Source organism: Trichechus manatus, unplaced genomic scaffold (genome assembly GCF_000243295.1).
Source record: "Trichechus manatus latirostris isolate Lorelei unplaced genomic scaffold, TriManLat1.0 scaffold00003, whole genome shotgun sequence".
Lineage (NCBI taxonomy): Eukaryota > Metazoa > Chordata > Mammalia > Sirenia > Trichechidae > Trichechus > Trichechus manatus.
Genome location: NW_004443939.1, coordinates 34860040 through 34874087, shown reverse-complemented (window position 1 = coordinate 34874087; position 14048 = coordinate 34860040). Strand labels below are relative to the sequence as shown.

Below are 14048 nucleotides of genomic sequence, written 5' to 3'. Positions count from 1 at the left end.
CAGGTGGGTTGGGACCAATTGATGCATCTTAAATGGCCACTCGCTAGCTTTTAAGACCCCAGATGCCACTCACCAAAGTGGGATGCAGAACATTTTCTTAATCAACTTTGTTATGCACCAGTGAAATTTCTAAAATGCAAATCTGACCATTTCACACCACTTCTTGATGTCCTTCAGTGGCCTCCTTTCAAGGTCAATTTCAAACCCTGCAGCTCAGCACAAAAAACCCTTCATGACCTGGCCCTCACCTAACTTTCTAGCCTCATCTCCTGCCATTTCCCTTGCAGTACAATTAATTTTGTGTGTGGCCTTTCTAGTCATGGTCTTGTAACTTCCACCCAGATGTTTGGGCAGGACTGTGTGATAGGGTAATTGTGGCCCCTGAGGGCATCAGTGAGTTTTGCCTTAAAAGAGAACCAATTCCAGAGCAGAAAAGATCCCACCACCACCAAGGAAGAATAGCTAGGAGCCAGTGAGTCCTTTGGACCTGAGATCCCTGCACTGGGAAGCTCTTGGGACCAGGAGACAGAGAGATAGTGAGCTGTAGCCCTGAAGACGATCAGAAGCAGTGGCAGGAGAGACCTGGCAGCAGGAGACAGCATGGTGGGCTTCCCGGCCCATGGTGAGAGAGGCGTGCCTGTGAGCGTGGCTGGGAAGAGGCTGTCCTGATGAAACAACTGTATCCTTGTGTGTTCCTGAGCTTGAATTGTAACCTGTTACTTCCCTAATAAGCCCCATAATTGTAAGCATGGTCTGTGAGTTCTGTGTGGCCATTGCAATGAATTATCAAACCCCGCAGAGAAGTAGAGAGTGCTGTGGGAGGGACGGTTGGTGTCAGAGTTGGTGAAGATGGCCGAGAGAGAGGAGGCATGTCTGACCTCTGCCTCATAGGAATCAGCCTTGGGCTGTTGATCTTGGTTCTCCTTTCCCCCTAGTGAAGTTAGAGGAGGTCAGACACTGCCCCCAAGCTGTTTTGACATCCCTCCATTCTCCTGAAGCTCCAGAAATATGGGAACACTTGCCGCTCTCAAACTCTTCACATAACTTTTTGCCTCTGTGTCTCCTCATTGACCTGCCCTTGCATCACCCTTCTTTTTCTAGCTAATTCATAATTATTATTTAAAACTTAAGCTCCAAATCCACTCCTCAGAGAAGCCTTCTCGGCTTTCTGCTCCCCAGTGCCTCGTCTATGCCCTTACCATATAACTGTGAGCTCCGTGAGTGCAGGAACTGTGTTTTGTTCATATTTGTATTTTTAAAACACAGCACAGGGCCTGGTATGAGCTCAGGAACTGTTTGCTGAAAGAGTAAGTGAGTATATTTGTGTTCTCTAGCCTGAAGTTTATGTGATGCTTGATGCCAACCATAATGGCACACCTGAAGACCCTAATTAAAGAGTGGAAAGGGATGAATGCTTTAGGAGAATCCATGACTATAATGCAATGCTGCACTTAGTCTCTTTAACATGGAACAAGAGGTCAGTGACCTACCACCCACTCCACCTCCTGCCTAAGCTGCTTTAACAAACGGAGCTTAACCAAGCAGTGCTATATATGATCAGATCCTCCTTCTCATTCTCATAAGGAGAACTCCACTTTCAGAAAAAGAGTCATCTGCCTTCTCTCCTTTGCCGGTCTCTAAAGGATGTTGGAAGGGTACTGTGAGGCAAAACCATAATATAACAAAAGGAAATTGCTAACTGAGAGAAGTTGTCGCTCTACCCCACTTCTGTGACCACCAGCCTTGCCCTCCTGAGAGCAGTGAATTAGGCAATGAGGGGCTGTTCTGCTCTTTCTCCCAGGGAAACTCCCTCACTCAGAAGCTTAACCCTGGCTGGGTATTTGGTCCATTTGCACACTTCAACTCCTCTTTCTCCTAAAGAACTTCATAGTGAGCCAGCTTGCCTCCAATACTCTGCTTTTCTGTCTCTTACACCCATCTTTACATTTCATTTACCTACCAGTCCACAGCTTCACCATCTTCATTTCTGCACGATATTGTTTTTGCCTCCAGGACCCCAAAGAGTCCAAGCAAGAGCAAAGATAGAGTTGTTCTTAGAAGTCTTGCTGTCATTTTCTGTCTGTCGACTTTATTCCATGTCATGGCAGGAGACTTTCCCCATAGATTGCAGTGTCTGAGCTGCAAGTCTGTCTCAGGCTATGCTGCCTTTGACATTCGATTCCATTTGCCTGTGCTATTTGGGCATTTTCAAAATGGGATGAATCTCATGCAATTGTGTGATTCTGTTACAGCATGCCCATGCAATTGTGTGATTCTGTCACAGCATGCCAGCGTGACTCAGAATGCCTTTGTGCTGAATTGTTGACTGGTTTGCAAAGTCATCGAAAAGTTCTGGGTGGAAAAAAAGAGATATATAGTTAACTCTTTGGAGTAAACATTGTGTAGTATAACATTTGGTAGACAGGGGAACTCCACATTGACAACTAGATGTTGAATTGAATAGATTTCATGGAGTTTTTTTCCCTCCTGATTGACTCTCTATGAGTGAGAAAAAAATGCTTGTGGTTCATACATTAAACAAAAATTACAAAATTTTATGTCTTAGTAATAATTAGAATCTTATCACTTGTAGTATTCTCCATCTTAAGGAAACAGTTGCTAAAGGATACTTAAAAGAGCTGCTCCATAGTAGGAGCAAATTCAGTTGTATTTTACCAAAGATGTTTACATATCCTCTCCACCTCCCGGATTTTAGCCACTCAATATGGTGCTTTACTCTCAAGAGATCCTAGTGTTCCATTGGCTGTATTGCAATTAGGTAAACATACCGACTGGCCCCTCTAAGTCAAATAAAAAATGTTGCAACCTCTGTCTTTCCCAAACTATCCTTTGTCAATCTTGAAACTGAATCTGAAGTTGAAGACCAAAGGAAAATGCCTCATTACCACACCAACTATAAAAAGGTGAGACCAGTTTCTTTTTGGAGGAGGGAAGTAGATAGACATATGAAAAGAATTTCCTTAAATGCCTGTGATGCTCTTATTGTAAATAGCAGTTTATCTCATGCTAAGAAATCATGGTGGCTCTGCTCTGCCCTCTGATTGTGGATCCAGATCAGTCACTTTGGAGATCCAGACCAAACTGGACCCTTGCAGATTGGATCACTTCTATGGTCCAGTTGGAGTTGTTCAGGATTCTTAGTGTTCTTAGGAAGGGGAGGGCTTGAGGCTCTATTTCTCCTAAGACAGAATTTTGAGAGGGGTGCTCTGGACCACTCATCCACATTTACCTGTCGTGCCTGCAAAAATGCAGAATTCTGAGCCTCATTCCAAACCTGCTAAATCAGAATCCTTCTGGTTGAGCTCAGGAATCTGTATTGTTAACAAGTTCATTGGTGATTCTATGTACCCTAAATTTTGGGATTCACTGCCCTGAGACCAAAGGTATGCTGTATCTTGTAGATTCACAGCCTTCTGCAGGGAACAGACTGAATTGGCTAAGCCAAGAACCACTGTTTTTCTTTCTTTTTTTACCATTCCTCTGTGGGTATCATCTTGTTTCATATGTTTTGACTGTGTTCAGGAAAAGGATATCAACCACCCAGCCTTTTTGTCATTTGTTTAATTTTATGGCATGAAGTTTACTTTTCTAAGTTAAAGTGAAATAAAATAAATTTTATTTATTTTGTGATACTTTTTGGTGTTACAGTGGTAATAGCTGAACACACCTGGCTTAGGATTCATGGACGCATTCATAGAGACTGTAAGCAACTTGTTTCCAGTCATGCAGACTAAGAATGTTTGTTGATTAGATATAAAATAATTCTTGTTTTCTTCTCCTAATTACATGCCTAGCACAGTGCATGGCAAATGGTAAATGATCCACAAATGTTAGCTAAAATTATTCTTACTGCAACCTGAGCCCTTCCTGTGGTTGGGCTGGGGAGCATCTGCATTAGAATGGTGTTTTGGATTGAACTGTGTCCCCACAAAAGATGTGTTGGAATACTTACCCCTATACCTGTGGATGCAATCCCATTTGAGAATAAAGTTTTCTTTGTTATATAAATGAGGCCATATCAAGGTAGGTGTGTCTTAAACCTAAAGACTTTTGAGACATCAAAAGAGCAGATTAGACACAGAGAGATGCAAACAAGCACAAATGGAGGAAAGATAGATGCCAGGTGGAGATTGCTAAGGAACTGAAAAATGCCTGGGTTATAGAAGCTGAGACAAATATCTTCCCTCAGAGACAGAGAGGGAGAGACTTCCCTAGAGCCAGGGCCCTGTATTTGAACTTTGAGCCTCTTGAACTATGAGAAAATAAATTTCTGTTCTTTTGGCACCATATGAATTCTCTAAGATGATAGAGACTTTCTCTATAGCTCTCCTCGCTTCCTTCTGAGTCCTCATCAGAATTGCCTTTCATGTCCATAATTCTACTAATAGTCTCTTCAAGGCAATCTAGGCTTTTACTATTAGGCATCTTAAAAATCTTCTAGGCTCTACCTATTACCCAATTCCAAAACCACTTCCACATTTTAGGTATTTTAGAGCAGCACTCCCACTTCTTGGTACCATATTTGGTCTTAGTTATCTAGTGCTGCTGTAACAGAAATACCACAAGTGGGTGGTTTTAACAAATAGAAGTTTATTTTAGGAGGCTAGAAGTCTAAATTTAGGGTGCTGGCTCAAGGGGAAGGATTTCTCTGTTGGTTCTGAAGGAAGTTCCTTGTCTCTTCAGCTTCTGCTTCCTGGTTTCCTGGGGATCTCCATATATCTGGGCATCAATTTTCCCCCATCTCTGCTTTCTAGCTTGTCTGTTTAAATTATTTTATATCTCAAAAGAGATTGACTCAAGATATACCCTATACTAATCCTGCCTCATTAACATAAAAAAGATAGCCCATTTCCAAATGGGATTATAACCACAGGCATAGAGGTTAAGATTTACAGCACATATTTTGGGGGGACATAATTCAATCCATAACATTCCACCTTTTGGCCCCCCAAAATTCATGTCCTTGCGACATGCAAAACATATTCACCCCATCACATCATCCCACAAGTCTTAAATCAACTCCAAGTCCAAAATTTCATCTTTTGAAGCATCTAAATCAAATATGGGTGAGACGTTAGGCATATTCCATCCTGGGGCAAAATTCATCTTCATCTGAGAGCCTGTGAAATCTAGAATACAGGTTATCTGCTTCCAAAGTACAATGGTGGAACAAGCACAAGGTAGACATTTCCATTATAAATGGGAGAAATCAGAGTGAAAGCAGGGATAACAGGCACCCAGCAAGTCTAAAACTCAGCAGAACAATTTACATTAGCTCTCAAGGTTTGAAAATAATCTTCTGTTCTCTAATACTGTCTGGGCAATGGCCTCACCCTCCAGACTCTGGGTGTTGGCCATGCCTTCTGAATTCTGAGTGGAGGCCCCTAGGCCCAGGGCTTCAGCTCTGCCTTCCAGGCCCACTGGGGAGGCAACTCTGCTTCCTCAGCTTTGGGTGGCCCCATTCTCTTAGTCCATCTGAGTGGTGACCATACCTCCTTGGCCCTGGCAGTCCCCATTCTTCTGCCCCGTGGGCATGGCAGTCCCACCTCCTCTGCTTTGGGGGCAGTCCCATCCCCCTGGCACATCTTAAAGGCAGCCAGCCCCACACTCTGGAACCGACGCTTTGAAACCTAGGAGGCTGTGGCTCCACTCTTTGAAAGCCAGGCGACATGGGATTCTATCTACTAAACCATGTTGTGAGGAATAGATAAGATAATGTAGGTCTCAGTAGGTAGAAAACTAAAAAATGGTATAAAGATACAAGTTTCTGCAGTAGCATGCCCATTTCCCTCCTTCTGTTGGGTTCAGAATAGTTTGTTTCCCCACCTAATGAGTGGAGGGGTACCGGTCATCAAAGGGGGCATTAGAACTACAAGGAAACCTGTGAGAGCCGTAACTCAACAGCACTGCCTAGTTTTTCCAGGTCTCCCAAATTTTCTGCCTTTAACAAGGTACTGTCTTACCACTTTTATATCGCTCATTTTAGTGGAAAATATTTGAATTTTCCTTCTCTGACAGATTTCCACCTTACACAGCTTCCACCTTTCATAGGTTTAATGTAGGTAAGAGCATGTCATTTTGGAGAAGATGGGCTGCGTTCTTATCCTGCCTCTATCACCTAGTAACTGTGTGACCTTGGCAGGTTACCTAACCCTAGTGTCTTCCTTTAGCAAACTTGGATAATACCTATTTCACAGGGTTCTTGTAAGGATTAGAGGAAATTGTTGTTGCTAGCTAGTGTGTCCTGAGTCATGGCGTCCCTACGCACAGCTGAACAAAACGCTGTCTGACCATGCACCATCCCCGTGATCATTGCGGGTCAGACCGTTGTGAGCCATAGGGTTTTCATTGGCTGATTTTCAGAAGTAGATCACCAGACCTTTCTCCCTAGCCCATCTTTGTCTGGAAGCTCCACTGAAACCTATTCAGCATCACAGCAACATTCAAGCCTTCGCAGACAGACAGGTGGTAGCTGTGCATGAGGTGCATGGGCCAGGAATCCAACCCAGGTCTCCACATGGAAGGTGAGAATTCTACCACTGAACCCCCCACTGCCCACTTTAGAGGAAATTTATTGAGCATTTGCTGCCTGTCAGAAAATTTGCATGTATAATGCTAATATAAACTTGCATAAAATATGTAAATTTTCCAACAGACAGCAAACCTTCAATAAGTGGTTGCTACTATTATTTTTGCTTTCAAGACTTATACATTAGGAAGGAGATGTCTTTCAATGTATTCATTTCAGAAAAATTTGCTTCCAATCCCATTTTTGGAGTTCTCATCAATTCTTTATTGTGGTATTTTCTACTCCCAATCCTAGGGGCTCCTGTGGGTCTTGTTCCAGGTTCCCTACCCTAAGGCTGGAACAAGGCCCACAGGTGCTGTAAAGAGGGCTGGCAAGAAAATGAGCATTTCCTGCACTATTTAGTGCTGAGTTGCTCTTCCTTTGTAATAGGTTGTTGTTGTTAGGTGCTGTTGAGTCAGTTCCATCATAGTGACCCTACAGGACAGAGTAGAACTGCCCCGTGGGGTTTCCAAGGAGTGGCTGGTGGATTTGAACTGCCGACCTTTTGTTTAGCAGCTATAGCTCTTAATCACTGCACCACCAGGGCTCCTTGTAATAGGTAGAAGAATGAAAATAACTGAGCACCTGTAAATGGCTTCTTCATTAGGTGACAGGTCACCCTTTCTTTCTCCCATAGTTATGCAGATAAGTTTTTATACTGTTCTTGAAACATCTGCTTGACAAATCCCTTTAGAGTCATACTGGGAATGTATGGCAGGGCATATCCCCCTTGAAGGTAATAATAAGCCACTCTGCAGATTATGGCAACATGACATTTTTTACCTGATATCAACATTTTTCCATTTAACATTTAGTAGATTTGGGACAGCCAAAAAAATGCCAGATGCCTCTAAGATTATTATTCACCGTAATTGTTCTTACCGTTATAATATATTGTTAAGATCCAACAAAATGATATCAAGATTATTCATATTAGTGCTTATTTTCTTCTCACATTAGTTCAGCATTTTTCTCTGAAGTCTTTTTGTTCACAAAAGCCTAAGGAAATAGCCAGGAAAAACCTGGTCAGAGAATTGGAAGTCCTTCTCTAGCATGATCAAAACACAGAGAGAGGGGCAGTCTCCATCTGCAGTTTTTCCGTTCATTACAGCATGTGTCAACTGAATTGATATTTACACATGTGTGATAGGTCCTAAGTAGCTAGGCTTTTTATATTTCTCCCTATTAGGGAGGATAGAGATGATGACTATAGAAGCTCTTCTAAGACTTGAGGGAAATTTTTAGTCATTGTAAATTTAAAGTTAGAAAAGTTTTCCCTTATCTATCCTAATATTTTCCCAATAGATCTCCTATAATTAAAATCCACATATAATGTTATGGGGCAAATTGACCCCCCAAAAATATGCGCCAACTTGGTCAGGCCCTGATTCCCAGTATTGTGTGGCTGTCCTCCATTTTGTGATCTGATGTAATTTTCCTATGTGCTGTAAATCCTAACCTCTATGATATTGATGAGGCAGAATTATGGAGCAGTTAAGTTAATGAGGCAGGACACAATCTACAGGATTAGGCTGTATCTGAGTCAGTCTCTTCTGAGACATAAAAGAGAGAAGCAAGCAGAGAGGAGAGGGACCTCATTATCACCAGGCAAGGAGAGCCAGGAATGGAGCCTGTCCTTTGGACCTGGGGTCCCTGTGCTAAGAAGCTCCTAGACCAGGGAAGATTGATGACAAGGACCTTCCCCCAGAGCCGACAGAGAGAGAAAGCCTTCCCCTGGGGCTGGCGCCCTGAATTTGGACTTCTAGCTTCCTAGACTGTGAGAGAATATATTTCTGTTTGTTAAAGCCTTCCACTTGTGGTATTTCTGTTATAGCAGCACTAGAAACTAAGACATATGTGAACACACATTTTGTGAAAACACATGGACACATCAAATCAAATCAAACTTTGTATCTAAATATTAAGGAGCCTGGTGACACCGTGGTTAAGTACTCAGCTGCTAACCGAAAGGTCTGCGGTTCGAATATACCAGCCATTGCATGGAAGAAAAGACCTGTGATCTGCTAATGTAAAGATTACATCCTAGTAAACCCTATGGGGCAGCTCCACTCTGTCATATAGGGTTGCTATGAGTCAGAATCGACTCAATGGCAAACAACAACAACAAGATCTAAATATTGGGAAAAAGCTAAAATTAAAAAAGGTCTTAAATGAAGTATTTTCCTTCTCCAGCAGAGTAGAGAAATTCAGTGGTTGAAGTCTGGTATACTGGAATCAGAAACATAAGACCATAGCTAAAAGCAGCCACTAAAATGAAGAAACAGTTCTGTCCAAAAAATGAATAAGTGTGTGCCAGAGGTTTAAATAGTTGGAAACTGTGCCATAATTATTACTGCTTCTGATAATGTTTAATAGTATAGAGACCCAGGGACAGTTTCACAATGATTTGTATTTCCTGAGAATAATTTTGGACTCACAAGTGATACAAACAAATCTTGTTTCTTTAAACAGGAGTTCTTACAAGGAAAATATAAACTATGTAGGCCAGCTACCATCCCCCTCCCGGCAACCTCACCCTGTAACTTACTTGTGACTATGAGCCCAAGTTGAATTGTTAGAGTGACTTGGAACTGAAAACAACGTTTTTCTTACTAAAATAAAAATAAGCTAAATTTTCTGAAATAATCTGTAAAATGAGTGGGCTCATTCTTTGGACAAATACTTAATGACCATTTATGAAACACTGTTAGGTACTGTGAGGAAGACATAGCTGACTTGATCTTATTTTCAAGACTTTGATAGTGAGAATACTAAGGAATGTACACAAGTAAGAATAATAAAGCAAGAAAGTGACCTGAGCAGCTGGTGACTGTTCACCTGAAGTGGATTGGGAGTTCAAAGGCAAAAGCAGTTATTTCCTGTTGAGGGCATCAGGGGAAGCTTATGGAGGAGGTCACTTGTGGGATGAGCCATGCCATGTGGAGAGAAGGCATTCCAGGTAGAGGGAAGGAGCATTGGTTGGTGTTTAAAAGCACAGAAAAACCTGAAGTCAAATCCTGGCTGTGAGGCCTGGGAAATGTGCTTCCTTCTGCCTCAGTCCTTGTCTATAAAACAGGCGAAAATTCTTTTGGTACCTGGTGACTGTTATTATTGAAAGGAGGCATGGGTAAATGCACAGAAGCTAAAAAGTATTATGGATAGAGGGAGAATAGAGTGTATTAGCTTTATAAAAAGATTTGCCATAAATGCTTATGAACAGCTAGGATTCATTTAAAATATGCTTAATATCAACAAAGATTTGCTTAATCAGTAGCATACCTACAGCACAAAGCAATGAACACCTTTATGGGAATCTTTAGTCTTCCTTGTCGAAAAGAGAAGCAAGGCTGTCTCTTCATACTTGGTGATGGAACTAGTATCCAGTGTTCCAACTGTGACTTTTGGTCAAATTGGCAAGCCAGATCATGATAGCTAAATCCATTGACATTTACTATGTGCTAGTCACTATTCACATCACTTAATTTCAACCTCAAAACAATTCTAGGAAATAGATGCTATCATTACCCTATTTTACAGATCAAAAGGGGAAGGAATAAGGAGATTAAATAATTTGTATAAGGCCAAGTTGTTGTACTGCAGTAGCTTGCATTTTGCTACAATGCTAAAAGCTATGCCACCAATATTTCAAATATCAGCAGGGTCACCTGTGGTGGATAGGTTTCAGCAGAGCTTCCAGACTAAGACAGGCTAGGAAGAAAACCCTGGCAAGCTACTTCCGAAAACTAACCAGTGAAAACCTTATGGATCACAACAGAACATTGACTGATGTAGTGCTAGAAGACGAGCCCCCCCTAGGTTGGAAAGCACTCAGACAGTGACTGCAACAATGGATTTGAGCATACCAATGATTGTGAAGATGGCACAAAACTGGGCAACATTTAATTCTGTTCTATGTGGGATTGTCATGAGTTGGAGCTGACTCAATGGCAGGTTAACAACATAAGTCCATATAGCTAGCAGGTTGTGGAACCAAGAGTCACTCTCAGGCGGTCTGACTCTAGAGCTCATATGCTCTTAATCTCTAGATCACTGCTCCATTGCATCCATGTGGCTGCACACCAAGAATGATCTCTTCTTCCCTCTCCTGCTGTTTCATGACTAATTGTCATATCATGGCAAAGTCCATTTGTCAAAGGTGACCCTAACAATTCAGACCCCAATCACACAGGTCAATGGTTCTTAAAGTTTTATGGATCATGAACCCTTTTAGAAACTAATGAAATCTATGAATGCCTTCCCCAGAAAAATACCTCCTTCTGTGAACACATACACATGAAGTTTTGGTTACAACTTCATGAAGTACACAGTTCTGCCTCAGATCTATCCATTGGGCCTTCCAGAGATAAATAGGCTCCAGGTTAAGAACTCCTGTGTCCTGTATGATTTTTATTTTAGGAATAAGTAAATAAATGCTCAGGTTCATAATGCATAAATTCATTTCGTTTATTGCAAGGTAGTCATGGCAAGGAGCTCAAGTAAGACCTCAAGGCATTCAGTTAGCACTGGAGAATCAGAGTTAACAGTTACAATGTTAGTTCAATGATTAGAGACCAAATATTTAGACTTCATCTGTTTACCTTTAAAAAGTGGTTTCAGAAGGAAGGCTTAACCACAGATTGAACTCAGAGAAGGTCCCACGTAGCTAGGGGCTGAGGTTGGATATGGTGGGCAGTATCTCAGCAGTCTCTTAGTCTTCAGAGAAAGCCAGACAGACCTTTTGCCACTGTCTTCTCTCAGCGAGTAAGCAGAAATTCAGGGTATATATGTGATTTTATCACCTTGGCTTCGCACGATAAGGGCCAGGTGATGTCATGCTTAACCAATACTAGTGTTTCACAGGCCAGTTTTGTCTGTAATCTCCAGGCTGTGGTACGAGAGGTGTATTTCCTCAAAATTAGAGATTAAAGGGATTGTTTATGATATACTTACGTGTCAAGGCCACCTTACAGGAATTTAGCTACATGTTAACATTTCTTTTATCACACCTTTGGTTTTCCTTCCTCTGGTTTGTGCAACTTGAGGAAATAAAATTACAAGAGGAAACTCAATTTCCTAGAGTAATACAAACTGTCAGTAGTAACAAACCTTTACCTGGCTCTACACAAGAAAAATCTTTTTTTCTTAGGCATGTCTCAAAATATAAAGGGTTAGAGAATCATCACCATATTTTTACACAAATAACGCATGCCTTCTACCTTTGTTTGCCAGCTGCTTCTTCCCTCCACAAGGTATTTTTGTAACCTCTGCTATACCAATTTTTTTTCACATGTTGCTGTAAAAAAATTAGCGTAGGGCGCTTATGAAAATGCCTCAAGGTGGGAGGGGAGGTAGTGGTTGGCAAACAAACAGAGAAGGTGTGTGTTATTTGCATAAAAATACAGTACTTGCCTGCAAGTACTTTTGGAGAGAACTCACAGAGATTTTAAATGAATCATGAATTTTCACTCCCTCCCTGTCCAGGATCCTCTACTGTGATCCCTGCCAGAGATAGTGAGTGTTCTTATTTTCAGGCCAAATTGAAAAGTGGTGTAGGCTGTCTCTAGGTCAGGGTGAATCACATGACTCCATAATGCTCTCAAATTCCATATGATTGTCATGTATGTTTTCTGTAATTTCATATATATGAGTCACTTATAATATGAAGTTAGAAATAGAGAATTTCTGAACTTAGACATAGAAACATAGAGGTATGTGAGCTATGTAGTAAACAACATCTCTAAGATAGCTGTGCACCTGCATGAAGTGTATGTGTGTGTCTCTGTGTCTATTCTGGTCTTTTTATAATTCAGAAATGATTAGGTTTAGGATCTACTCTATACTGGTATGATCTCAATTGATTGACTGATTACATTAAATCAGATTGCATTATGGAAAGTGATTATATTACATTATTTCATTACATTAGATTACATTCTGGAAGGTAATCTGCTCTACCCAAGGCCAATTGATTTAATCACATGTAACTACTCCATGACAGCAATTAGACTAGTGTTTAGCCAAACCACTGAGAACCATAGTCTATCCAAGTTGACACATAAATTAATCATCATGTTTATTGGTAATTTTATCCATTATTTATCAATAACAATTACAGCTAACATTTACTGAGCACTTACTATTTGTCTGACACTTCTATAAGTGCTTTATAGTTTTTCTTATGTAATCCTAACAGTAATATGGAGAGATGGGCACTACCATTATTTCCATTTTATAGATGAAAAATTTGCCTCAGTCCACAGAGCTAATGAGAATTCATACCTGGGCTGCCTGACTCCAGAGACCAGAGCCCATCCTTGCAGCCCCACACCCACCCTCCAGAAGCACCTTTGTGTTGTTGTTTTTTCAATTGTGTTTTAGGTGAAACTTTACAGAGCAAGTTAGTTTCTCATTAAATAGTTAATACACACATTGTTTTGTGACACTGGTTGCCAACCTCGCACTGTGTCAACACTTTCCCCTCCTCCACCCTGGGTTCCCTGTTTCCATTCGTCCAGTTTTTCCTGTCCCTTCCTGCCTTCTTGTCTTTGCTTTTGGGCTGGTGTGCCTATTAGTCTCGTATACATGGTTGAACTATGAAGCACCTCCCTCACGTGTGTTATTGTTGCCCCTTCTTGGACCTATAGGCCTGTGAACCTCAGGAGTGACTTCAGTACTGAGTAAAAAGGGTGTCTAGGGGCCATACTCTCGGGGTTTCTCCAGTCTCTGTCAGACAAGCAAGTCAAGTCTTTTTTGTTTTGTTTTGTTTTGTTTTGAGAATGTGAATTTTGTTCTACATTTTTCTCCCTCTCTGTCCAGGATCCTCTATTGTGATCCCTGCCAGAGCAGTCAGTGGTGGTAACCAGCTAGTTATTCTGGACTCAGTCTGATAGAGGGTGTAGTAGTTGTGGTCCGTTAGTCCTTTGGACTAATTTTTCCCTTCTGTCTTTGGTCTTCTTCATTCTCTTTTGCTCGAGCTCAGATGAGACCAGTAGATGTATCTTAGATGGCCACTTGTGAGCCTTTAAGACCCCAGTCACTACTCACCACAGTTGAATGTAGAACATTTTCTTTAGGACTATGTTATGCCAGTTGAGCTAGATGTCCACCAAGACCATATTCCCCAGCCCCCAGCCCAGTATCTCGGTCTCTCAGGGCATTTGGATGTGTCTGCGAAGCTTCTATAATTTTGCCCTAGTCAAGTTGTGCTGACTTCCCCAATATTGGGTACTGTTTTACTCTTCACCAAAGTTACCACTTCTCTGCTATCTAGTTAGTGTACATCTATCTTGGACATGGATCTTTGCCCCATACTGTACATTATACATACTGTACATTATACACCATGGGGTTCTGACACCTTCTAAAAATGGCTTAGAGGCAGTGTCTGACCTCCTCCAGCCCCACAAGGGAGAAGGAGAACCAAGATCAACAGCACAAGGTTGACTCCCATAAGGTGGAG

The 14048-nt window shown here is 41.5% G+C and overlaps 1 protein-coding gene across 2 annotated transcripts in view; it reads right to left on the bottom strand.

The window, feature by feature from the left end:
- The window catches only part of DNASE2B (deoxyribonuclease 2 beta), a 16686-nt gene extending 14570 nt beyond the window's left edge, over positions 1–2116 (bottom strand). Inside the window, exon 1 of one of the 2 annotated variants that reach the window (XM_004369105.2) lies at positions 1961–2116. In XM_004369105.2, coding sequence (XP_004369162.1) covers positions 1961–2103 — 143 coding nt within the window. In that variant the 5' untranslated portion in view covers positions 2104–2116. The remainder of the gene's footprint in view (positions 1–1960) is intronic. The other variant, XM_004369106.1, reaches the window with a different exon arrangement.
- Between the last annotated feature and the right edge of the window lie 11932 nt (positions 2117–14048).